General features: G+C 49.5%; 2 protein-coding genes across 2 annotated transcripts in view; both read left to right on the forward strand.

Annotated features, from left to right (window-relative positions):
* The window catches only part of MAP4K2 (mitogen-activated protein kinase kinase kinase kinase 2), a 149,875-nt gene that overhangs the window by 105,949 nt on the left and 16,553 nt on the right, over window positions 1-27,373 (forward strand). The gene's annotated exons all lie outside the window — the stretch shown is intronic.
* On the forward strand, window positions 1,444-27,346 carry PYGM (glycogen phosphorylase, muscle associated). The gene is made up of 19 exons (XM_056853885.1): window positions 1,444-1,694; window positions 6,541-6,642; window positions 7,084-7,162; window positions 8,997-9,232; window positions 9,388-9,499; window positions 9,861-9,943; window positions 13,552-13,695; window positions 14,592-14,684; window positions 16,403-16,549; window positions 16,777-16,940; window positions 17,827-17,941; window positions 18,760-18,861; window positions 20,196-20,343; window positions 21,062-21,120; window positions 21,305-21,446; window positions 21,540-21,747; window positions 24,070-24,204; window positions 26,326-26,392; window positions 27,188-27,346. Exons 1-19 carry the CDS (start codon window positions 1,452-1,454, stop codon window positions 27,338-27,340), a joined length of 2,532 nt encoding a protein of 843 aa, XP_056709863.1. The 5' UTR covers window positions 1,444-1,451; the 3' UTR covers window positions 27,341-27,346.

The raw sequence follows: 27,373 nt of genomic DNA on the forward strand, positions 1-27,373 counted from the left end.
TTTCGCCCACAGCTGTGGCAGGCATCTTCAGAGGAGTAACACTTGACACTGAGAGACACTTCCTACACACTTGACACTGAGAGACACTATCCTTTAGTGTTAATCCTCTGAAGATGCCTGACACAGCTATGGGCGAAACGTCAGGAAAGAAAATACCAAGACCACGGTCACACAACCCGGATAACCTACAAGAACCAATGTATTAAGAGTTTGAAAACGTTATAAAAAATACTGTTTGCACTTTCTATGTATCCCCACCGATGTATTAAGAGTTTGAAACTGTTATAAAAAATACTGTTCGCACTTTGTTTGGCCCCTTTAGCCGTGAAGACGTCTTCCAACCATTTTTTAGCCGTTGCATCCAAAAACCCTTTTAAAGCGATGCTTTTTATAACATTTTCAAACTCTTAATACATTGCTGGGAATACATAATGCGGTGACCCCCAGAGTCGCCATGAGTTTGGAAGCGACTTGGCAACACTTAACACACATTGGCACCCTTCCTTGAGCATCAATGGTCAGATCCGTTTTGAGCTCCACTGTACACAATTTCTATCAGGTGAGCCTAAAAAAGGGAAACGAAACGCTAAACCGCCTGGGCTCTTTCGGTGACCCCCAGGAGGAGAAGGATTCCCGGGACAGGTGTGTGTGTGTGTTAAGTGCCGTCAAGTCGCTTCCGACTCATGGCGACCTTTTGAATGAAAGTCCTCCAAAATGTCCCGTCTTTGACAGCCCTGCTCAGATCCTGCAAATCGAAGGCCGTGGCTTCCTTTATTGAGTCCGTCCATCTCTTGAGTCACGTCATTTTGGTCACGTCATGAGACGACAAGAGTCACTGGAAAAGACCGTCATGATAGGAAAATTCACAGTGGGTAGCCGTGTTAGTCTGTTTGCAGTAGTATGAGCTCATACCCTACCAGAAAATATTTTTGTTAGTCTTTAAGGTGCTACTGGACTCTTGCCCTTTTTGACTTGATGATAGGAAAAGCTGAGGGCAGCAGGAAAAGAGGAAGACCCAACAAGAGATGGACTGACTCAATAAAGGAAGCCCCAGCCTTCAATTTGCAAGATCTGAGCGAGGCTGTCAAAGATAGGACATTTTGGAGGACTTTCATTCATAGGGTCGCCATGAGTCGGAAGCGACTTGACGGCACTTAACACACACACACACACACACACACAATCTCTTGAGTCAATCCCATCCCGGGACAGGTAGGCGGAGCTTAAGAAGCAAGGGGGCGTGCTCAGCCTCGGGGTGTGGGGGGGAGACCCCCCACCTCATGAATAATGCACAGGGCCGGTGGGTTTAATAATGCATGAGGGGAGGGGCCTGGGGCGCATTTGCTGGTGCCGAAGCGGAGGTCGCGCCGCGCGCCCCCCCACCCCGCCCGGGTTCCCTGCAGCCGCCTCGTCCGCGCCGGGTTCCCTCCGCGCCTCCTCCGCCCGCCGACATGTCTCGGCCGCTGTCGGACCACGAGAAGAGGAAGCAGATCAGCGTGCGCGGCTTAGCCGGCGTGGAGAACGTGACCGACCTCAAGAAGAACTTCAATCGCCACCTCCACTTCACCCTGGTCAAGGACCGCAATGTGGCCACGCCGCGCGACTACTACTTCGCCCTGGCGCACACCGTGCGCGACCACCTGGTCGGCCGCTGGATCCGCACCCAGCAGCACTACTACGAGAAGGACCCCAAGGTCAGCCGCCGGGCACGGGCAGGAGGGCAGGAGGGCGGGCGGGCGGCCCCATGTTTGGGGGGTGGGGGGGGAGAGAGCGAGAGTGGCCCCGAGGCGCGCGCCGGCGAGCCCGGCTCCCCCGCGGCCCCTCTCGCGCGCCCCCCGTCCCCTCCCGGGGATGGTCTCTCCCGGCGCGCCCCCAGAATAGGAGGTGCAGGATTGGCTCCATTTCCAAAGGGGTTATCATATTTATATGATCACGGTATGGGTGATTTATTATAAAGAATTAGATAACAAGTGCAAAGAGAGTAACAATGGCAACAAATGGATAGAGGAGGGGAGGGGGGAAGTCAGAGATATATATGTTAGCTAAATGACAAGAAAGAATTTAAAAAGGGCAAGAGTCCAGTAGCACCTTAAAGACTAACAAAAATATTTTCTGGTAGGGTAGGAGCTTTCGTGAGCCACAGCTCACTTCTTCAGATACTCACTTCTATCTGAAGAAGTGAGCTGTGGCTCACGAAAGCTCCTACCCTACCAGAAAATATTTGTGTTAGTCTTTAAGGTGCTACTGGACTCTTGCCCTTTTTGACTACTGCAGACAGACTAACACGGCGACCCACTGTGAATTACCTTAAGAAAGAATTGGTTAGACTATATAATCTGTTAATGGATATTTGCAACTGAATAAGAACTAATGTGGGGAAAAAATAAAAATTTTATTTAAAAAAAACAGTGGTGTTGCCGGGGTGTGTGTGGGGGGTGATCAAAGGCAGGGGGCGGGGCCCACGGGGGAGGAGCTCCCAGGACCCCTCTCCAAAAACCCCACCCCACCCCCGCTAATCGGTTCTTCTGGGCAACTTCTTTGCTTTCCCCATGGGGAGGTGTCCTTGCGGCGGCCCCCTCCGCCCAGCCGCGACGAGACCTGGCCTGCTGCGCCCTCGCCGCTTCCTTTCGTTCGGGGCCAGATCTGGGCTGCGCGGCCGGGCCTTGCGTGGGACCTCGCAGTCGCCCCTGCCTGGACGCCCTGGGCAGCTGCCGCGCGCCCCAATCCAGAAGGCTCGTCCGCGTCGCTTGCGCGAAAAGCGGCCCTCGAGAGGGACCAGCCCCCTGCATTTGCCCGGGGACGGGGGAGTGCGCGAGGGGCGGGCGGGCGTCCAAGTTGCTACCCCTCCGCGGGCAGGAAGGCGGCTGGGGGTGGGAGTGGAGAGCAGAGCCGGTGTTGGTGGATATTAATAGCGGCTTGAGATGCCACCGCGCAGGCCAGGAGATGGCAGAGCGCTGCTCCCAGCTGCAGGCCAGGGAGGAAGACCCACAGCGCAAGATAAATGAAGAAATGGGGCTCACCCCCACCTGTATTTCGGAGGGTGCCTGGCCGGGCAGTTTGCTGAGGGTGCAGAAGCAACCAAGACAACTGCAGAGGGGGGGGGATTGCTCCCCCCGCCCTTTGGGGGCTCTTTTCTCAAGGGTTACAAAACCAGGTAACTTTGGGCGAAGTACTTATGGGAAAGTCGCACAGTCTTGGAAGACTCCTGTTTTAAGCCCACTGCTTGGTTATGCAAGGAAGGCGGGGGGACATCAGGCACATTCAAGGGTGCTTCATTGATGGGGTTAGAATTAATAAATACTACTTAGAAGCAAAGTGCTACATGAATATTAAAGGGGCTTTGTGTGCACAATAGTTTCCCAACATCCCTGTTAGGTAGGCCAGTACCATTACATCCCCCCCTCAATTTACAGGGTGGGATCAGGGGGCTGTGACTTCTGAGCTGTCATTTCCAACGGCTGGTTTTCCACCATGGTTCGCCAGCGTGGCTGATTCAGTGCTAGGACTTAAAAAACGGGAGGCCGCGCTCTGTCCCGTCTCTGTGCAGAAGCTGGCTCGGATTCTGTTTGGAGTAGAGAAAGCCTTGCCAGTGAGATCCTACCAAGATAATCTCTGCCATTGCCTAGTTCTGGGAAGCCCTGCAGTGAGTTCACTTTAACCATCTTCCAGGCTCCTCCGAGTGCCGGCCCTCCTCACCCCGTTCAGCTTTTCTGATTTGCTCCATGCCTTGAGCAAGGGGGCTGTCCTCCCCTGGTTCTTTTCAGCCAAATTTCTAATCCTTGCTCTACGATCTTGAGGTTCCCACCAACACTATCTTAAAACAAGAGCTCCAGATATCCTTCGGCCATTGTCAGGGAACTGTGCCTTTGGTCACAGCATTGTTTCTCTGAAATGGGCATAAAGGCACCGCAGAGCAGTCGTCCCATTCCAGTGAAGTCAACCCAGCTCCCGCTCCCTTCTGTCTGGTACAAAGCTCTACCTAAAGCCCCTCCCCACCATTGCTTCATTTCATTCCTTGTTCCAAACCCCTGATTGTGCCCCCCCAAATTAAAAGAGCAAGGGTGAAAATATATGAGGCGTAGAGCATAAATCTCCAGGCCTTCCTCTTGTCTTTTTGCTTCGCGGTCCTGTCTGGCAGAGGAAAGTCTGCACCGCTGTGGGGAAGGCATCGGCAGGGTCCTCCACGTTTCTTTAAATTTAGCCCAGCTTGACATTTGCTGTGAACTTTTGCCATTTAATTTAAGAAAGGGTCTGTGTCAGCAGGGTGAAGGATACCAGATACGGGTGGCAACAGCACACCCAAGACAGGCGGAGACAGCTTTGCTGGTCTGTGAAAGGTCATTCGGCCAAAGGAGAAGCTCGAGATGCTGCTTTTGGTTTATGGGGGGGGGGTTTCCAGCTTGCAACTGCTCTGTGCAGCAGAAAACATCTCCGATCCTCCCCCCAATAAGGCTTCCCTGCCTTTTGGTACATGCCCCAAACCTTTCAGGACTCCCAGACAGAGCTTAATTTAAGCCTGGTGAGGAGGTCTTGAGAATGTGCAGAGTGCTTTTCTCTTGCCACTGAATAAACACAACCAGCCCCCTCCCGCAATTGATTTCAGAAGGTGAGGGTACTCAGCCCCACCTGCAGGTCATGCTCTGACCTGGAATCTAAACCTGGGGGTGGGGGCTGGCTCTGGCTGCAGGCGGGGGAAAGCAAAGGCACTTGAGGTCACAGGGTTCCAATTATGGTTGCCAACCTCCAGGTACTAGTTGGAGATCTCCTGCTATTACAACTGTGTCTACTTGATTGTAATGGCCTCTGGCTATATGCAATACATCTGTACCTACCTACCTACCTACAACTGATCTCCAGCCGATAGAGATCAGTTCACCTGGAGAAAATGCCTGCTTTGGCAATTGGACTCTGGCATTGAAGTCCCTCCCCTCCCCAAACCCCACCCTCCTCAGGCTCTGCCCAGAAACCTCCTGCCGGTTGCAAAGAGGGACCTGGCAACCCTAGTTCCAATGCTGGCATAGACATGTGGGGTGCAGGAATAGGAGGCACGGTGAAGCCCCCGGGGCAGAGCTTTTTGTTCAAAACATGTGGAGGCCACAAGGGCACAAGCCACAATCCCTTGCACTTAGGAATAGCATTTGGTGAGGGCATTTGTTTGCTGTTTTGGGGGGCCTCTAAGTACCTCTTTGACTACGAGTGTAGTGGTGTAGTGGTTAAGAGCGGCGGATGCTAATCTGGTGAACCAGGTTGGTTTCCCCACTCCTCCACATGAAGCCAGCTGGGTGGCCTTGGGCTAGTCACAGCTCTCTTAGAGCTCTCTCATCCCCACCTGCCTCACAGGGTGTCCATTGTGGGGAGAGGAAGGGAAGGAGATTGTAAGCACTCCTTAAAAGGTAGAGAAAGTCGGCATATAAAAACCAACTCTTCCTCCTCCTCCTCCTCGCCAGTTGGGCCAGATCCAGAGAGCCTGCTTCCTGCTCACCCGCTCTCTCTTCCTCCCCACTCTTCGCAATTAGCATAGTATTTTAAAACAAGATCTAGGCTAGAGACATTTGCTGGCATTAGGGGCAATTGCTTTGAATTTTACAAATATGTCATGAAAATATATTACCCAAGAGGTACAGGGGGCATGTAACAAAAGCAGAGGAATACCCCATCTCAGATCTTTCTCTTTTTTTCCTCCTTTTTCTGATTTTTGTTGTTGTTATTGTTAGGGAGCACTTGGAATTGTTAAAGTTTTGAAAGTGGCTGCAAAAACCAAGTTCCATAAAGTATAAATGTTGGGTCCTAATCCTGGGTTGTCACAAATTGTGTAGACCAGGGGTCCCCAGCCTTTTTGAACCTTTGGGCAGCTTTGGAACTCTGACAACAGAATGGCTGCCACAGGAGGCGGAGACAGCTGTAAAATGGCTGGCACCGTGAAGACCCTTGTGCTGTGGCGGCAGCTTCTGCCAAAGCAATGCTTTAAAAAATCTGCACAATCAAATCATCGGGGGGTCAAACAGAAGTCTTGATGGGCAAAAGTCTCGCCTGGCCCCATCTACTTTCTAAAAAACATTTGGTGGGCACCAGGAAAGGTGTCGGCGGGTTCTCTGGCGCCCACAGGAACCACGTTGGGGACCCCTGGTGTGGGCCTCCCATTTTGCTTAGATGGACAGCTCTACTTCTGAGTCTGTTTTGGGGGCGTTATCCCCAAGCCACCCCCGCTAACACCCTCCAGCCAGAGTGGTGTAGTGGTTAAGAGCGGTGGTTTGGAGCGGTGGACTCTAATCTGGAGAAGCGGGTTTGATTCCCCACTCCTCCACATGCGCCACTAATCTGGTGAACTGGATTTGTTTCCCCACTCCTCCACACAAGCCAGCTGGGTGTCCTTGGGCTAGTCACAGCTCTGTTAGAGCTCTTTCAGCCCCACCTGCCTCACAGGGTGTCTGTTGTGGGGAGGGGCAGGGAAGGTGATTGTAAGCCGGTTTGAGTCTCCCTTAAGTGGTAGAGAAAGTCTGCATATAAAAAACCAACTCTTCTCCTCCTCTTTTCTCCCAGCGGATCTATTACCTCTCCTTGGAGTTCTACATGGGACGGACTTTGCAGAACACCATGGTCAACTTGGGCTTGCAGAATGCCTGCGATGAAGCTATTTACCAGGTTCGGGGCTACCGGTGGCCTGGCTGGAGGTGGAGGGGGGAGAGGGCCAGGGGCGACGAGACTCCGAGGCTAGAAAGATTTTTGTTTCTGCCAGCTTCTTTTCCTGTCTTTTCAAAGTAATTCTGCACCAGGGCCAATTCGGAGTACTTCTTATCCCAAGCGATGAACACCCGTCGCTGTTTCTTACACCCATGCTGGTTGAGTCCAGTCTGAGCCCTTATGGCTTTGTTGCAGGGGCTCAGTTGAGACCCAGATGGAGGTGGCACAGATCCCTTCACCGCTTGCACCACCGGTGGGCAGGAGGGATCTGAGCCCCTGCAGGGCATTTCTGCCCTGCTCCATATGCCACCCCAAGCAGTTGCTTGGGTGGCTTGGGTGTAGAACCGGCCTTGTTCCCCAACACCCACCAGTCTTGTGCCGTTTCTCTCCTTTGTCCTACAGTTAGGCCTAGATATGGAGGAGCTGCAAGAGATCGAAGAAGACGCCGGTCTGGGCAATGGAGGACTCGGGCGCCTGGCAGGTGTGCAGCTGTTGAGGAGTGTGAAGGGCCCAATGAGTCTCATTGATCCTCAGAATTAACCAACCCTGCAATTTAGGATTAGCATAATTTCTCAAGGCCCACCCAGTTTGTTTCCTAGTTGAGGTTTGGCTTGGCTTGACCACCGAGTCAATCTCTCTCTTTCTCTCTCCCGCTGCCCCAAACTGGCCCCCATTTCATGACCTTGAGCTTGCACGCATGCACAGTGTCATACTTTACAAGTAGGGGCAGGACTCTGAAGCCAAGGGTTTGGGACTGTTAGGAGAGGGGCTATGGCTCAGTGGCAGAGCATCTGCTTGGCATGCAGAAGGTCCCAGGTTCAATCCCTGGCATCTCCAGTTAAGAGGACCAGGCAGTAGGTGATGTGAAGGACCTTTCTCTGCCTGAGACCCTAGAGAGCTGCTGCCGGTCTGAGTAGATAATACTGACTTTGGTGGGCCAAGAGTCTGATTCAGAATTAGGTAGCTTAATGTGTGTGGAATTGGGACCAGAGGGACAGTAACAGAGGATCAGGGAAGAGCAGATTCCAGGGTTTGGTGGGCCCTGGGCAGGAAGTGCCCATAGGCCCCCTCTCCTATCCTTTTCTGCCCCCCCCGTGACCCCCACTTACACCTCACTGTCCACCTTCCTGCATTCTCCTCCCCCACTGCCTGTTCATGCACCCTTCCTTCAGACACTAATTCATATGCCAGCCCCCCGCCCTGCAGTGCTCATAAACCCTTCCCCAACAGTATGCAACTGGGAACACCGCTGCTGGGAGCGTCTCTGCCATTTACCTCCTGCGCACCCTTCCCCCAGCAGTGCGGTCAGACAGGAATGTGGGTGGTGGGAGAGCCCACAACAAACAGATAAGCAGCAGGGGGAGGTGAGTGGGGCGGGGGAGGTAACAGCAGCCCCCTCCAGAAGACCTGGGCTTTGGCAGCTGCCCCCCTTCAGGGGATGCTGACACCATCCCTGCTTCAGGAACCTGGTTTGGCCTATTTGAGAAGAAGAAGGAGTTGGTTTTTATATGCCGACTTTCTCTACCACTTAAGGGAGACTCAAACCGGCTTACAATCACTTTCCCTTCCCCTCCCCACAAAAGACACCCTGAAGATCCTGGGAATGCAGGGATGTGTGGGGAGGAAAGCATGGGAAAGAAAGGGGGGATGAAAGAAATGGAAGATACACACAGAAGAGGACTATGTCAGTAAATATTAGCATTCTTCCACCCCACACCAGCTCTTCCAATTTCTGACCTTTTTCTGCACCTATGAAGAAGGAGGAGGAGGAGAAGAGTTGGTTTTTATATGCCGACTTTCTCTACCACTTAAGGGAGAATCAAACCGGCTTACAATCACCTTCCCCTCCCCACAACAGACACCCAGTGAGATAGGTGAGGCTGAGAGAGCTGTGACTAGCCCAAGGTCACCCAGCTGGCTTCGTATGTAGGAGTGGGGAAACCAAACCAGTTCACCAGATTAGCCTCCGCCGCTCATGTGGAGGAGTGGGGAATCAAACCCGGTTCTCCAGATCAGACTCCACCGCTCCAAACCACCGCTCTTAACCACTATACCACGCTGGCTCCCATGAGTACTCCAAGCCCAAGATACTTTGCTTCCCCTGCTCCGCAGCATATTCTCCGGACCGTTTTGCCCTGATAGTGTTGCAAGGGATTGGGGGAGGGGGTCTCTTAGATCACACACTGCTTTGTTGGGGCCCCCAGAACTGTTGCCCCCACTTTGGAGACTCAAAGCTCTACTTGCAGGCCCCGGAGCCGGTCCGGCCCCCTGTCCATTCCGTTCCCTCTAACCCTCTCACCGCTGCCTCTGTTCAGCTTGCTTCCTGGACTCGATGGCGACTCTGGGCCTTGCCGCTTATGGCTACGGGATCCGCTACGAATTCGGGATCTTCAACCAGAAGATATGTGGGGGCTGGCAGTTGGAGGAGGCAGATGACTGGCTGCGTTATGGAAACCCTTGGGAAAAGGCGCGCCCCGAGTACATGATCCCTGTGCATTTCTATGGGCACGTACAGCATGCCCCGGATGGGGTGAAATGGGCTGATACGCAGGTGAGAGAGAGGGAGCCCCGATGAAGTTGATGCCATGGTGGTGAGTGGGTGCAGGTGTGTGTGTGCGCTCGCTTGCGTGGCATTGAGTGGCTCTGGCCCTGCCGGGGAACCCCTGACGCTGCTGGCGCTGAGTTCTCCTCTCCCTTACCTTGCAGGTGGTCCTGGCCCTCCCCTACGACACCCCCGTCCCTGGGTATCGCAACAACATCGTGAACACAATGCGGTTGTGGTCTGCCCGGGCCCCCAACGAGTTTAACCTGAAGGACTGTAAGTGGGTCTTTCTGCTGGGGGAGATGGGGCTTAGAAGGGGGCTGCCTCCCTCTGGAACGAGGGTGCTGGGACTCAGGGTCCTGGGAAGCCACACTTTCGCACGCAGATGCATTTCTCCCTAGTTGCAGATGTACGTGTGTGTGCACATCTGTGAACCTAATGGCAATTCCTTGGTGGTGCACAGATAAGTGGCGGATCATACGTGGGAGCCAATCTTAGGCTTGCTATCACATTTCATGCATGTCCTCCTTCTAACATTTGTACAGCAGAGATTGCTGTGACTCTTTGGTTTGAATAAATCGCACTGATTTCTCTTTTGCTTTCTCTTTTCCTCCCTCCCCCTGTCTGATCTCCTCAGTTAACGTTGGTGGCTACATCCAGGCAGTGCTAGACAGAAACCTGGCGGAGAACATTTCCCGTGTGCTGTATCCCAATGATAACGTAGGTGCCGTTTCCCGTCTGTCTCAACTCCCTCCCAAAAAACATTTCAGGATGTTTCAGGCGTGTTCAGATCTACCCTGTTCAACCCTCGTTTTGGGCCCAGCCACCTCCGGGTTCAGTGTGAGAGTATCAGTGAAGCGGGTCAGTGCCTTTTGGTTGACTATGCTCTTAGAATCGACCCCTTCCTGAGAAGTGGTATGCGATCTTATTCAGTTAGTCACCTACTAAGCAGGACTCAACTACTTTACTCACTTTAAAAAGTAAGTCTTTTTATTGATGTGCTCCAATGAAATTATTTGTATAATGTGTATATGCAAGTTTTACGTCTTAAAATTCAGTAACAATGTATACAATAAAGCAAGCAAGTTCTACATACTATTCAGTTTTAAAATCCAATACTTAAAATATAAGAGTCTGATTTAGTTCAAAGTATCTAATTCACATTCTAGAATAACATTTAAGTAAATTCAAACATACCAAGACCATCTTCTGAGACCCTCAGTCCAAAGACTTAGAGAGGCCTGAAGTTCTAGCCCTTTCTCTGCCCATATTTATACTGTTCCATACTGTAATTTCACTGTTAAAAGTCACCGTATTCCGACTAAGCTGGGTTTCCATGGCTAGACATATATATAAGGACTTCCTCTCTGTATTCCAGCTGGCCTCCTTATAAGGATTTCCTCCTTGTATTCCGACAGGTTAACACATAAGGGTTTTCCTCCTCCAGCTGGCCATTTGCCTATTTCTTACACAGTCACTTTTTAGCTTTAATATACCTCCACAACACCCAACATTACCAGCAACCTCATCTCTCAAAGAGTACAGTCAAAATGAATCTATTCTGTAGTAATACTTTCATATTTAAACTTTAAAACACAATATTACCTTTATACAATACTATTTTATAACAGTCAGTATTCGTGGCAGACTGAATTTCACAAGCATAGTAGGATTCCAGTAGATTCCAAAAGCTTATCTTTCAAAAGATTGTGTGTGTGTGTAAAGTGCCGTCAAGTCGCAGCCGACTTATGGCGACCCCTTTTTTGGGGTTTTCATGGCAAGAGACTAGCAGAGGGGGTTTGCCAGTGCCTTCCTCTGCACAGCAACCCTGGTATTCCTTGGTGGTCTCCCATCCAAATACTAACCAGGGCTGACCCTGCTTAGCTTCCGAGATCTGACGAGATCAGGCTAGCCTGGGCCATCCAGGTCAGGGCTTCTAAAGATTAGGGGTTTTTAAAACAGTAGAGGAGTTTTCTAAAAGTGGCTCTTAGCCAGACATGTTCATTTTAAATGAAATACAAGCCTCTAAATGGTCTTTATGAAGAATAAGGTTTTATATTGAATAATTCTGCATGTGTACAACACTAATATAACAGTTTATATGCTCTAATATGTCAAAGCCTGTAACATCAGATCACACAGACAGATGTTATCTGTAGCTCCCTGCCTCCATTGCGAGAGCCAGCGTGGTGTAGTGGTGGTGGTTTGGAGTGGTGATCTGGAGAACCGGGTTTGATTCCCCACTCTTCCATATGAAGGCAGTTGGGTGACTTTGGGGTAGTCACAGTTCTGTTAAGAGCTCTCTCAGCCCCACCTATCTCAATGGGTGTCTGTTGTGGGAGGGGAAGGGAAGGTGATTGTAAGCCGGTTTGATTCTGCCTTAAGTGGTAGAGAAAGTTGGCATAGAAAAACCAACTCTTCTTCTTCCTTCCCCAGCCTGCTTCTCTGGTTTTTATCCTTCCTTTCCTCCAAAGATCTCAGGGTGGTGTGCATGGTTCTCCTGCTTTGTATCCTCACAACAACCCTGTGGGGTTGGTTAGGCTGAGAGAGACTGGCCCAAAGGCACCCAGCAAGCTTCATGGCAAGGTGGGGATTTGAACTCAGGTCCTCTGTCCAACAAGGAGTCTTCTGAGCCCTCTTCTTCCTCCTATGCTGAGTGAAGAGCCAAGCTCAGTGGCTTCCAGTTTGAGATCTCCATATAGGTTCCCCCCCTCCAACCAAGGAATACATTCATCTACCCTTGAAGCAAGGTGAAGCCACCTTCTAATTTAGAAAACAACAAATATAGAAAACAACAGCCACCTAATTTCTGATTAAGCATGATATTGATTTTAAATGTCATAGATGAAACCACAGGGACATTAAAGTGTTGGAGCTGTAGGTTTTTAACTGTAGTTAAAATGTAATACAGGAGCCCCGTGGCGCAGAGTGGTAAGCTGCAGTACTGCAGTCCAAGCTCTGCTCACGACCTGAGTTTGAACCCAACAGAAGTTGGTTTTAGGTAGCAGGCTCAAGGTTGACTCAGCCTTCCATCCTTCCGAGGTCGGTAAAATGAGTACCCAGCTTGCTGGGGGTAAATGGAAGATGACTGGGGAAGGCACTGGCAAACCACCCCGCAAACAAAGTCTGCCTAGTAAACTTCGGGATGTGACGTCACCCCATGGGTCAGGAATGACCCGGTGCTTGCACAGGGGACTACCTTTAACTTTTTTTTAAGTGCCCTTCAAAATCCAATTTTAGGCTGGAGAATATTAAAATTCACAGTTTGGTGCCTCAAGAAGGAGAAGGTAGCCACATTGGTCCATAGTAAAAAAAAAAAACCCAAAAAAAGAAGAAAGAGAAGTTTGTTTTTACATGCTGATTTTCTCTACCTTTTAAGGAGAATCAAACCAGCTTACAATCTCCTTCCCTTCCTCTCCCCACAGTAGATACATTGTGGAGTAGGTGGGGCTGAGTGAGCTCTTGATTGGCCCAAGGTCACCTATCTGGCTTTATGTGAAGGAGTGGGGAAACCAACCCAGTTAACCAGATTAGAGATCCCTGCTCATGTGGAGGAGCGGGGAATCAAACCCAGTTCTTCAGATTAGAGTCCACCGCTCTTAACCACTACGCCGTGTAAATAAGAACCACCAAATAAGACCATCCAAAATAGCACAACTCCTTGCGCAAGCTTTCAAGTTTTCCAGAAGTCTTCATCAGGTTGGAATTTTTTGCATGTTTCTTTAAAGCAGAGGGAAACTTGATCTTTCCCGTGATGTTCTTCAAGTCTGTCTGTTTCCTGACTTTTGTGGGCACAGGTGTGGCTGTCTGGTTATCAGATTGCTTGTCCCAGTGGTGAAATGTTCTGGAGAACTCTGAAGCTTGCAAAGTGTGTTGTGGTGTTTTGGTTGCTCTTAATAAATGGTAGTGTGTGGCTTTTGTTTTCGGAGTTCCCCTGAAGAATATTAGTGTCAGGAGGGTAAATCTTGGTCTGCAGTAGAAGCGCCAGATTTGAGTCCATTAGCACCTTAGAGATTTTCAGGGCGTAAGCTTTCAAGAGTCAAAGCTCCCTTCGTAGTATCTGATGAATGGAACTTTGTCTCTCAAAAGCTTACGCCCTGAAAATCATGTTGTTCTCTAAGGTACTACTGGACTCAAATTTATAATGTTAATTTCCAGCTCCTTCCCAGGGGTTTTGAGCAAAGATGACTAGCCAGAATTCCGGTGTCTTAATCCTGGTTTGCTGCTGAGGATCTTTCTGGGAGGTTGCTTCCCTCCTGGAGGCTGGGGAGCAACTGGGATTCCCTCATCCTCGGCTGTCTAAGTCACCCTCCTTCCTTCCCCTGCAGTTCTTCGAGGGCAAAGAGCTGCGTCTGAAGCAGGAGTACTTTGTTGTGGCTGCCACCCTTCAAGACATCATCCGCCGCTTCAAGTCCTCCAAGTTTGGCTCCCGGGATCCCGTCCGCACCTCTTTCGATGCCTTCCCGGACAAGGTACTGGCAGCACCATACTGGGCAGGGGAGCACAGAATTTACTAGTCAGTTTTCCAGGGATGACTTTCCTACTGGGGGGCAGCGGGGAACAGGGCATCCAGCCTGTATAGACTTCCCCCAGACAGGGGTGGGGGAACCCCAGCGACCTGCTTAGCCTGTGTTGAGAGAGAGAGAGTTTGGTGTAGTGGTTGGAGACCTGAGCTTCAAGCCTCAGTCAGTACCTTGGGCTTGCTTGCTTATTTATTTATTTAAATGTGTATATCCAACTTTCCCCCTGGAGACCAAGCCCTAAGAGGAAAGGCTGAGGAAGTTGGGGATGTTTAGTCTGGAGAAGAGGAGGTTGAGGGGGGACATGATTGCTCTCTTTAAGTACCTGAAGGACTGTCACTTAGAGGAGGGCAGGGAGCTGTTCCTGTTGGCAGCAGAGGATAGGACTTGCAATAATGGGTTTAAATTGCAGGAGAAATTGCTGGATATTAGGAATTTTTTTACAGTAAGAGATGTTCGACAGTGGAATCAGCTACCTAGGGAAGTGGTGATCTCCCCCCTCTGGCAGTCTTTAAGCAGAGGCTGGACAAGCACTTGTCAGGGATGCTCAGTCTAGACTGATCCTGCATTGAGAAAGGGTTGGTCTAGATGGCCTGTACGGCCCCTTCCAACTCTATGATCCTATGATCCCTGAAGGGACCCAAAATGGCTTACAATGATAAGGAAGAAAGCCCTTGCACAATATAAACAAACAAATAAACAAAGAAAACAACACACTGTATTCCTGTCTTGGGTGGGGCCTTGTATGGTATTAAACAACTCGCCTTCTCTCTGGCCTCAGGTGTGGAGGCTGGGCCTTCTTTCTTGAATGTTGAGCCCCCTGTGGATATATTTCCTGTCTCTTCCAGGTTGCCATTCAGCTCAATGACACCCACCCTTCGATGGCCATCCCGGAACTTATGAGAGTCCTGGTGGATGTTGAGAAGCTAGACTGGGACAAGGTGAGGCCGTGCCAGATTTCCAGAGGAGGTAGTTCTGGGCCCCAGCCTGGCCCCTTGGAACCCCAGCCCTTCAGTGACAGAAATGTGGGGGCTACTGGTATCCAGGGAGGAAATTACACTCAGTGCATTCTCAGAGACTTATTTATCATTGCCTACTCCATAATGAAGAGAGCCAGTGTGATGTAGTGGTTAAGAGCGGTGGACTCTAATCTGGAGAACTGGGTTCGATTCCCCACTCCTCCACATGAAGCCTGCTGGGTGACCTTGGGCCAGTCACAGTTCTCTCAGAACTCTCTCCGCCCACGCAGAGGCAGGCAATGGCAAACCACCTCCGAATGTCTCTTGCCTTGGAAACCCTACAGGGTCGCCATAAGTCCACTGTGACTTGACTGCGCACTAGAGTTGCCAACCTCCAGGTACTAGCTGGAGATCTCCTGCTATTACAACTGATCTCCAGCCAATAGAGATCCGTTCACCTGGAGAAAATGGCCGCTTTGGCAATTGAACTCTTTGGCATTAAAGTCCCTCCCCTCCCCAAACTGCACCCTCCCTCGGGCTGTGCCCCCAAAACCTCCTGCCGATGGCGAAGAGGGACCTGGCAATCCTATGGTGGCCACACATACACATTCCATAATGAGCCCTGGAATGAAAACCAGGTTTTGGGGTGAATTCCTGTTTTCTGCTGACTCAGAGGCAACCCTGGGAAGGAGGCAGAGAGCAATGCTAAGAAGAGTCTGCTCTGAAGTCCCAATGAGTCTTACTCCCAAGAAATTGTTCTTAGGATTGCAGCCTGAGTGTGTATGTTTGTGACAGTTGCATACACAATGCTAAAGGCTGCTGGCCTGATTGGATCAGGTGCAATACCAGGAAGGATTTGCCTGTCTTGGGCCAACGTGAAGTCTTCAGGAAAAAAAATTCAGCAAGAGGTTTTGTGTATAAAAGAATGGCTTGTGGGCATACATGCACATAGAAGGTATTGCTGTGTGTACCTCACTTCCCAAGCCGATTTTTAAAAGAATATTAATTTACACCCACACTACATTCAGAATCAGTTTCTACTTTCATGATGGGTGTTCCCTGTCTCCAAGGGACCCTGGGAATTGTAGTTTTGGGGTTGGCAACTTTTATTCCATACTCTACTTGACCACATTTTTGTTTGGGTTTGGGGCTAGGGGAACAATTCCTGGAAGTGAAAATTGCTTTCAAAGTAGTTTTCAATCACAAAGGCACCCACATTTTCCAGCGGATGTTCCCATTTTGCACTGAATTTCATGGGTGTGTGTTTATTTACTTAAAAAAAATACTTTCGAGGCAACAATTTAAAAATAATAACTGAACAGCAGAATACAAATGTAACAGCAGGCACATCAAATTACCAATAAAACATAAACCAATCTGTTACCATAGCCGTGTAAGAACCGGAATAAAATCTGCATGAAATCACATAGTAATCATGGTTGAATCAAACCAAATTCTTAGTGAGGGAGGATGGCTCTTACACCCCTTCTGAAGGAATGGAGACAAGCCATATATCATATATGTCTTATGCAAGTGCCCAGACATTCTTGGCCGAGGGCTCCCTGGGCCCTATATAGAATGCCATTTCCAGGGTTTGTAGTCTGAGAACGGTGACTTCTGAATCTGGTGCCAAGCTATCTGAATCTGGTGCCAAGAAAGGGTCTCTGAAGGCTTCTCTCCGCACCATTTCCCCCCACCAGGCCTGGGATGTCACAGTGCGGACCTGTGCCTACACTAACCATACCGTATTGCCCGAAGCATTAGAGCGCTGGCCCGTCCACCTCATTGAGAACCTCCTGCCCCGTCACATGGAAATTATCTTTGAAATCAACCAGCGATTCCTCGATGTGAGTGTGAACCCTTTGGGGAGATGGGGTTGGAGCCCAAGGTAACAATGCCCATAATCCTCTGGGTCCTATCCTCAAGTTTGGGAAGGGTGTTTGGGATCCAGTTACGGGAAGCGGGAAACTACCCCGGACACTTTCAGTTCTGTGCTGCAGTATTGTGCTTAGAGGGGCAAATGGCTGTTAATGACTTGTTTGGATCTGGGGGTGTCCCTCTCTTTCCCCTGCAGAAAGTCTATGCCAAGTTCCCTGGGGATCTCGACCGGTTACGGCGCATGTCCATAGTGGAGGAAGGCAGTGTTAAGCGTATCAACATGGCCCACCTTTGCATTGTGGGAGCCCATGTTGTTAATGGAGTGGCCCGTATCCATTCCGAGATTTTGAAGGCCACCGTGTAAGTACCCACCCTGTGCATATGTGCCCCAGGCTCTGCTCCTTCACTGCTCTCTTGCGGTACTGCTCTGTGGTACATACAAAGCTGCCTTCTACTGAGTCAGACTCTTGGCCCAAGAAAGTCAGTAATGTCTGTTCTGGCTGGCAGTGGCTCTCCAGCATCTCAGGTTGGGAGGGGTGTCTTTCACAACCCCTGCTACCTGATCCTTTTAAACCCTAAGCAAGCACCTTTTTTAGCTATTAAGCATCATAATGTTTAGAAGGAAGACGATATATTCACTTTGCGTAGCAAAAAGGCTTGCCTTGGTTAACAAGAGTGATTCCTCATTTTTCTTCTGTAATGCAGTGGTATTGGAGGAGAGTGTTACGGATATCGTGGACTGCTAAAAACAACAACAAATCAGTGGGTTAGAGATCAAATCAAGCTAGAACTGACCCTAGAAGCTAAAATGACTAAAATGACTAAACTGAGGCTGTCGTACTTTGGTCAATTATGAGAAGACAAGAGTCACTGGAAAAGACAATCATGCTAGGAAAAGTTGAGGGCAGCAGGAAAAGAAGATCCACCAAGAGATGGATTGACTCTATAAAGGAAGCCACGGCCCTCAATTTGCAAGATCTGAGCAAGGCTGTTAAGGATAGGACGTTTTGGAGGACATTGATTCTTGAGTCGGAAGCGACTTGACGGCACTTCACACAATGCAGCTCCAACCCCTCATGATTTCCCAGCAGTTACCTCTTGTCGTTTCTTTTAAATTCCCTAGTCCTTCTGCTCTTCTGAATTTGGTTCCCGTTTTTTTTTTTGTTCTCACTTCCTTTGTTTTTTACACTTTATTTCTCTTTCCATTCTTTTCTTGATATTCTGCTCCCCCTCTTTCCTTGTTCAGGTTTAAAGACTTCTATGAGTTCGAGCCCCATAAGTTCCAGAATAAAACCAATGGCATCACCCCACGTCGTTGGCTCGTTTTATGCAACCCAGGACTGGCTGAGATCATTGCTGAGGTGAGGCAGTATATGTGTTGCGGGGTGGGCATGGGGGGGACATGGGTGCTTGGATGGGGTGCTGATAATGTGAGCTCCTGCAACAAAGTGCCGAATTAAACATTACTGCTTTAAAGAGTTCCTGGGACCCAACTCTTTAAAAACAGTAACATTTGGTTTGGCTCATAGCCAGTGTTTGCCTTCAGGGCTTCTTTCTCATTTGGGTCAGGGCTTTGTTTGTGGATGTTAACTCAAGCCCACAGCAATAAGAATGGCTGGGAGAAATATTCTCAAGCAGTTTTCCTAATTTTAGTTTGCTTGCAAAAAAACCTGGGAATCTATATTCTCTTAAAAGTAATTTTCGTCCCCAAGGAAGATATGCTGTTGGTTAAAAAAAAAAAAAAATCCCAGAGTTGAGAAGGTATTGATTTTAATAAGAGTTCATCAGTTGTAACTTTTTTTTCTCTGTCCCTCCAAGTAGAATTTCGCACTCAAATTAATTTTGTGTTTGCGTCTTGCATTTGTGTGAAATTTAGTTTTAGTGTGATAAATTTAGTGATTTAGCAGTAGGCAGATTCATGCATTCATGTTCAGTGACACCCTGAATCATGACTAGACACATTTCCCCACATCAAACATCAATTTTCCCAGGTTCGGAATAAGCATTTAACTTTATTGTTCAAACAGAGAGGATGGGTGAAAACAATATAGGTAGGACACGATATAGAGAATTATTTACAGCAAAATGTGATCCTCGGTCGACCGTATTTTTCTGACTGTCCTACAACCAAGCATGCATCCGCACCCTCAACCGTCCTGACTCTTCCTGTTTCCTCCAGCGCATTGGAGAGGAGTACATCGCCGATTTGGATCAGCTGAAGAAACTGCTGAACTATGTGGAAGATGAGGGCTTCATCCGGGATGTAGCAAAAGTCAAGCAGGTGAGAGAGGAGGAGGAGGAGGGCCAAGGGGGCCTTTGTGCCCTTCCTGCATCAAGGGCAGCCTGTCCCAGGCAATGCCTGCTTTCTTCAGAGGAGACTTGCTAGATCGTCTTCCTTTGCCTTGCTTGAGAGCAAGCGTGGTGTAGTGGTTAAAAGTGGCGGTTTGGAGCGGTGGATTCTGATCTGGAGAACCAGGTTTGATTCCCCACTCCTCCACATGAGCGGCGGAGGCTAATCTGGTGAACTGGATTTGTTTCCCTACTACACACGAAGCCAGCTGGGTGACCTTGGGCTAGTCACAGCTCTCTCAGCCCCACCCACTTCACAGGGCGTCTTTGTGGGGAGGGGGAAGGGAAGGTGATTGTAAGCTGGTTTGAGTCTCCCTTAAGTGGTAGAGAAAGTCGACACATAAAAACCAACTCTTCTTCTTGTTCCTCTGCTGTCATGTTCCGCTCCCTACCTTTACTTACCTACTCATTTGCCAATTCCTCACCTTTTCCCTCTTCCCCATCTAATGCTCGTCTGGGGCAGAGATGCCCTTTCTTCTGTGAAGCACCCAGCACTCAGGTACTGAATCCAAGTTTAGTGAGAGTAACAGAAGGAATGGGGCTGAGAGCCTTTCATATGCCAGGTGGGGTTGCCAACCTCCAGGTACTAGCTGGAGATCTCCTGCTATTACAACTGATCTCCAGCTGATAGAGATCAGTTCACCTGGAGAAAATGGCTGTTTTGGCAATTGGACTCTATGGCATTGGAGTCCCTCCCATCCCCAAATCCTGCCCTCCTCAGGCTCCACCCCAAAAACCTCCCACCGGTGGCGAAGAGGGACCTGACAACCCTAATGTCAGGGCCTGAATTTGGGCCTAGTTTTATGTAATGCATTAGACTTACTAAACCACTTTATCCTGGGTCAGGTATCGCAAAAACCACACCGCAATAAAGCCAAGTAGATAAAACACGTGTGTGAGTGTTTTTTTTTAAATGAACTAAAATAACAATCTAGATGAGAAATTTTTCAACAGCATTTCCTGGAAATGTTCAGATTTGGAACTCAGTATTCTCCAGGGCAAAAGGAGTGCCACAGTTTTGGGGCAGCCAGAGAACCAGGATTGGCAGTGGTGCCACCCTCCCCTCAGTTCTTATTACACCCCCCCCACACACACACACACACACACGTGAAACTTCACAGGGAAAAATGGTACTGGGAACCAGCAAAACATTTTAGATTTTCATTTACATACGTGACAGAATTCAGAACTTGGGGTCTCTCTCTTTCTCGCTCTTCCCCCCAAAAACAAATCCTCTGTTTTTAACTCTGCTGCTCCCCTCCCCAGGAGAACAAGCTGAAGTTCGCTGCCTACCTGGAGAAAGAGTACAAGGTGAAGATCAACCCCAACTCGCTCTTTGACATCCAGGTGAAGAGAATCCATGAGTACAAAAGGCAGTTGATGAACTGCCTGCATATCATCACCCTGTACAACCGTGAGTGTTGCCTGTTTCCTCTGTCAGTCCCGGGGACAGGTGTCCTGTTGTCGTCATCCATCCCCCCCCCTCCCAATTTCTGGTCTTCCACCATCTCCTTTGTGACCCACTGGGTTTGTGGTTGGCAGCTGGTGGTCACGCTGTTGCATCTGGCCCTCTGTGGGGTTCTGATTGCCGATTGGCTGCCCAGCTTCTCTTCCTGAAGGGGTCCAGAAGGTTTAGAATAAATGACGGAGGCAGGAGTGTAGGGATGGGTGAATTTGTCTCTCATACCTGCTCCTGCTCCAAAACCAAACCAGGGCAGTGTTGGACCCCTCGTGAAGCTGCCTTATACTGAATCAGACCCCTGGTCCATCAAAGTCAGTATTGTCTAAGATGGGCAGCGGCTCTCCAGGGTCTCAGGCAGAGGCCATTCCCATCACCTACCTGCCTAGTCCCTTTAAGTGGAGATGCCGGGGATTGAACCTGGGACCTTCTGCATGCCAAGCTGATGATCTGCCACTGAACCACGGTGTCCTCCTCTCATGTCCTCTTTTCCCTCTCCTGCTGCCAGAATCTGGCCTACTACCCCAACACAAAGAGACTCACTGGGTTAATACTTAGCCCATCTATGCTTCATGAAGCTGGGGAGGGAGACCCTAACTGGGGAGGAAGATTCTAACTGTTCTTTCCCTCTTATGTGTTCTCTCTCTACCCCTCACCCTGCCTTTCCTTGCAGGGATGAAGAGAGAACCAAACAAACATTTTGTGCCCCGGACAATCATGATCGGAGGCAAAGTGAGAAGCGGGAGAGCACGGGCTGGGGGGGGGGATTGTGGGTGCTGGGGCCTGTGGTTGGGATCTGGGTGGTGAATAAAGGGATCCAGGAGCAGAGGTGCATGGAAGAACTGGGAGGACTTTGCCATTGCGGTTACCATGACAATTATGGTTACCCCTATATGTCCCTGTTCCTTCCCCATAGGCTGCCCCCGGGTACCACATGGCCAAGATGATTATCAAGCTTATCACATCCATCGGAGACATTGTCAACAATGACCCCGTCATCGGTGACCGACTCAAGGTGATCTTCTTGGAAAATTACCGTGTCTCGCTGGCGGAAAAAGGTAAGTTGGGCTGTGCCCTGGTCCATGACCCTTTGGCAGTGCCAATGTCCAGAGGTCTCCCTTGTCAAGTCTTTGTTCCTGCCTTTGCTGCAGTGGTTCCTGCGGCTGACCTCTCCGAGCAGATCTCGACAGCTGGCACGGAAGCCTCCGGTACTGGGAACATGAAATTTATGCTGAACGGGGCACTCACAATCGGCACCATGGACGGGGCCAACGTGGAGATGGCCGAGGAAGCCGGCCATGAGAACTTCTTCATTTTCGGCATGCTGGTGGAGGATGTGGAAGAGCTGGACAGGAAGGGGTGGGTGCCAGAGAGGGTCTGAATTACCCCTCGTGTTCTAGGCTGCTGGGACTTCTGTCCCATCTCCTTTCAACCTCTTTGACTGTCCTGTCTTTGGGAGAGGGGCATGGTGTAGTGGTTATGAGCGGCTGACTCCAATCTGGTAAACTGGGTTGGTTTCCCCACGCTCCTCCACATGAAGCCTGCTGGGTGACCCTGGGCCAGTCACAGCCCGCTCTGAACTCTCTCAGCCCCCACCTGCCTCACAAGGTGTCTGTTGTGGGGAGAGGAAGGGAAAGTGATTGTAAGCCACTTTGAGACTCCTTAAATGTAGAGAAAAAGCAGGGTATAAAAACCAACTCTTCTTTTTCTTCTTCTATATATAGTGTGTTAGGTGCTGTACAAACCAAAGGTAAAAGCAAAACCTGTCAATGATTGCTTAAGGAATAAAATACGCTTTGGAAATTAAATACCATTTGCCTAGAGGATAAGCTGGATGCTTGTCTCCCTAGGCAGACTCGATAAAAATCTGTAAAATGACTGTCTTAGACAAACATATTCTATAATTTTCCTGTGGTCATTTTGCTTTTTGAAAGATACGGGTGAATACTGGGGGAGGCTGAGGTGACATTTATTTATTTATTTATACCTCATTTAGACTGTCTTTCTGCCCAATGGGGACCTAAAGCGGCTTACGTTGTTCTCCTCATCTCCATTTTGTCCTCATAACAACCCTGCGAGGTAGGTTAGGCTGAGAGTGTGTGACTGGCCCAAGGTCACCCAGCAAGCTTCCCTGGCAGAGTGGGGGATTCAAACTCCCTGATCCTAATCTGACACTCTAACCACCACACCAAAATGGCTGTCAGGACATGCTGGGTAGCCCTGAGTAGAGTTCTCTGTATGCCAGTGTCTAACCAGATCTAATCTCCCCCCAGGCTAAAATAAGGACAGCAAAGTAGTGGGTGGGGGAGCGGTAGACCCTAAGAAGGAAGGATTGAGCCAGCACAGTGTCGTGAGTAGAACACTGGACTAGAACTGGTGAGACCCAGGTTCAGATTCTTGCCCAGCCATCAAACTTACTGAATGACCTTGGGTCATTCACTTACTGTCCGTCTAGCCTACCTCACGGGATTGTTGCGAGGATGGAAAAGGAGGAGAGGAGAACCATGTATGCTACCCTCAGTTTCTCAGAGGAAGGATAGGATAAAAATATAACAGAAGGAAGTAAAGGTGTGAGAGCTGATGCGGTATGGATAATAATAGAATCATAGAGTTGGAAGGGACCACCAGGGTCATCTAGTCCAACCCCCTGCACAATGCAGGAATTTCACAACTACCTCCCCCTCACACACCCCCAGTGAGTGGCCCAGAAGATGGCCAAGATGCCCTCCCTCTCATGAACTGCCTACGGTCATATAATCAGCATTGCTGACAGATGGCCATCTAGCCTCTGCTTAAAAACCTCCAGGGAAGGAGCACTTACCACCTCCCGAGGTAATGTCAGACTTGGACCTGAGAGACCTGGATTCAAATCTCCACTTGGCTACGAAGCATACTGGACTGGTCATTGTCTGTGTTCCAGTGAAGCTACACATTATATGGGAGATCCATTATCAGATCTCATGATATTTTAACTTTAAAAGAAGCCAATTTGGATTGCGGCTGCAGTGTCGGCAACACTAGCCAAAGAGGGGCCGGTAGGTGCATTTCCCACCCCGGAACACTTATTCATTCCCTTTTAAAATGTGAGATAGGACAACTTCCTGACAGTGAAATACTGTTCTCCTGATAATGATGCCCTCTTCTCCTGCCCTTCAAATTACTCCCTGGGCACCTGCCTTTTCCCCACTTAGAGTGGTTACTAATAGCCCTGGCAAGGTGAGATACTTGTTAGGAAATTAGCATGGAGGGGTGGCTGCTTTTTAGATAATGTTAGACAATTCCATTCATGGATCTCCCACATAACTGTCTCGACCTGACCTAAACTACCTTACTGGGTGTTGTGAGGATGAAATGTGAGTGACCCCCGTGTATGCCACCCACAGGAGGAAAGCCAGGGCATAACTGTGATCCTGGGCAGGGGAACAGATTCCTTTTGAGATTTGTTGTAACGCCATGTGCCAGAGCACGAGTCTCTGGCTCGCACCCTGTCTTTGCCATGTGCATTGTAGGTGGCCCCGGGAAAAGGAAGGTGATTGATTGGCGCAGAGGGTTACGTGCATTGGATGGGGGGTGGTATAGGTAGGGAGCAGGAGCAATGCAGGAAGGGGGACCATCGTGGAACAGACGTAAGTGCCGCACACCTGTCCTCTGGCTCTAAACGGCCTCCCTTTCTCCCCATAGATACTGTGCCAAGGATTACTATGACCACATCCCTGAGCTCAAGCAGGCCATTGACCAGATGAGCAATGGCTTCTTCTCCCCCAAGCAGCCAGACCTCTTTAAAGATATTGTCAACATGCTCATGTATCACGACAGGTAAGAGCGGCAGATTTGACGAAAGGCCTGGGACCATTCTGGTGCTCTGGCTTCAACCTGCTGGGACTCTTTTCTTTGCTGCACAACTTGGAGGCCAGTGATACCTCGTAGACTGGCTCGTGTTGGCTGAACTTTGGGGAGGAGCTAGTGGGTAGGGGTCTTGCTTTGGGATAGCGGCTGGACCGGATGGCTTTGGGCCCCTTTCAGGCCAACTAGCCAACAATACAGACTTGTCCCAGAATTTCTTGTTGTCTTTAATGACCTCTCTGAATTTTCACCTATGGGCACAATCTAGCAGGAACTTGTCCTGCATATGCCATTGAACTGAATGGGAAACTGCTCCCATTCCTTTGAATGGGGCTTGTGCAAGCCCCATTGGATCCCACTAGATTGAGTTCCTTAAAAAAAAAACATTTTAAAAAACTTTTTAAAAAAGGTGTCAAAGTACAAACATTAATCTTAAAAACCGATTTAAAAGAAAAAAAAGCAACAATTGCATTTGTGGTCAAAGGCTTTCAAGGATATTTATAATATAAAATAAAACAATAAAATTAAGTCAAATATACTATAACAAGTATTGAATTATACATGCGGCATTCTTGATTAAAAAAAAAAAAAAAACCCTTAAAAGACCAGAACAACAATAAAAGCAATGCTACTTGAATTCTTGGGATCCTTTAAAGAATACCTGCCTGAGCCACAGCAGTTACGCTGCAAGCATTGAATGCACATGAAGCTGCATAATACAGAATCAGACTTTTGGTCCATTGAGGTCAGTACTGTCTACTGACTGGCAGCGGCTCTCCAGGGTCTCAGGTGGAGGTCTTTCACATCACCTACTGCCTGGTCCTTAACTGTAGGTGCTGTGGATTCATCCTGGGATCTTCTGCGTGCCAAGCAGATGTGGTACTACTGAGCCCCTTCCCCTCCCCACTGAGGGCCAGTTTGTATGTTGAACCCCCGTACAGATGATCCAGTGTGCGTTTTCAATTGGCTGTTTAAAAAAAATGAACATGGAAATGGTGATTGGGAAGGTATTGCAGGGGTCCATCCCCTCCCCCAAGGTTTATATCTTAGAAACCCTTATTTATACTTGTGGGCAGTGTTCATGGTCAGGCGTGCGTTTTTGCCCTAAGCGCTTAGTTTGTACGACAGGAGTTTAATAAAGAGCAACATATGAATCAGCTCTCTGTCTCCTGTTAAGCACACTGTTTGGGGCCGCTCCCGCCTACTATTATTACAGAGGGCAAAAGCCTGCCCCCCCAGTCTTTCATCCCTTTTATATCCTGCGTTTCAACATTCCCACCACGCCATTCCAAACAAACTTGGCCCAGAGGCCCAGATGAAGCCATTTCTGTAGGTCAAGCAACTTGAGATCCAGACAAACAGGAGTCCAAACCCAACCCTGCTACAAAAAGCCATTCTCAGAAACTTCCCTCTGGAGGAATGTTTTGGTGAGCTTGGACGAGGGGGTGCAGCAAAATAGTGCATCCGTGGCTCACGTCGTCCGGGCAAGCTGCAGCCAGAACAGTGGAAATGGTGCAGAGACTTTCGCGCTTGCCTGGATTATGCCAGCAATTGTCCAGCAGGTGGCAGTCTAAGATGGGGGCTTGGCCCAACTGGCTGAGGGTGGCCAGACACGCCTGCCGGTTCTGCCCCAGCGTGTCCTCTGCCCCCAACCCTGCCTAGAGTTTGGAAAACAAATTCCTGGGCTTCCACTTTCCAGACAGCTGGGTTGAGTCATCAACCATGTCAGTGAGGTTTCTATGCTAATTGGCTTCCAATAAATATAACAATGATTTATGCAGCACCATTAGTGTGCGTGGAGCAGTTAAGAGCTTCCTAAGCAGCAAAGACGGATCCCTTCCCTGAGAAGCTTACAGTCTATAAACTTCTGCAGGGTGAACTCAACAGAGGGTCCTTTAGAGACTCGTCTCACCCTAGCCGTGGTGTCCCGAAACCCCTGTGTCACAGAACAAGAGTGCAGAATTTTGGGAGGGGGGTGCCTTAGGTGGGGACCTCCCTCTCTGTTCCACATGGGTTCTTTTTCATTGAGAAATGTGGCAAGCATTATTTGACGGATTAAAATGGCTGCTTTCTCTGGTACTGTCCACTCTGTAGGTTCAAAGTGTTTGCTGATTATGAGGCCTACATTAAATGCCAAGAGAAGGTCAGCGCTCTGTACAAGGTGAGGCAACCGCTGGCTTGCACGTGCAGTGAGAGATGTTCACTGTGACAAGTGATCAGGACATTGGGGAGGTGTCACATTTTGTCAGGCCTTAGTAGTAGACACCACACTGCCCACTACCCAATCTCACATTTACCTCACCCCATGTGGGGCCTCATGCTACCTGCATACCTCCAGTCCCCAGACCGCTTCCTACCTCCTCTCCACCTCTTCTCACACATTTTTTCTTTAAATGTCTCCTAATTTGCTATTTTGCCCTGACCTGGATGGCCCAGGCTAGCCTGATCTCATCAGATCTCAGAAGCTAAGCAGGGTCAGCCCTGGTTAGTATTTGGATGGGAGACCACCAAGGAATACCAGGGTTACTGTGCAGAGGAAGGCACTGGCCAACCACCTCTGTTAGTCTCTTGCCATGAAACCCCCCCAAAAAGGGGTCGCCATAAGTCGGCTGCGACTTGACAGCACTTTACACACACACAATTTGCTATTTATTTGTTGTATTGACTAAAAATTATCTCGCCTGGCAACTGGAAGCCAGCTGAGGGAAGCCCATCCTTAATTGAGGGTGACAGTTTCATACAAAAGTCTGCCTGACACAGGGAGTTGGCTGCTGTGTCTCATCAGAGAATTTCACTGTGAGGGTGTCCTATTTGTGGTAGCTGTCCACCAAATCTCAGAGAACAGGGACACTCAAGCGGGTCTTCCCTGATGATCTGGTGAGGGCAGTTGATGGGAGGAGGAGGAGGCCGACTCCCTTCCTTCCCCTGATCCCATCTGCTCTCCTTCCCACCTCAGAACACCAAGGAATGGACCAAGAAGGTCATCAGGAACATTGCCACCTCTGGAAAGTTCTCCAGCGACCGTACGATCGCCCAGTACGCCCGCGAAATCTGGGGCGTTGAGCCCAGCCGCCAGAAGCTCGCTGCCCCTGATGAGCCGCGGGAGTGAGCGCCCAACCTCGTACCCATCACGTACCCATCA

This window comes from Euleptes europaea, chromosome 7 (genome assembly GCF_029931775.1).
Source record: "Euleptes europaea isolate rEulEur1 chromosome 7, rEulEur1.hap1, whole genome shotgun sequence".
NCBI lineage: Eukaryota > Metazoa > Chordata > Lepidosauria > Squamata > Sphaerodactylidae > Euleptes > Euleptes europaea.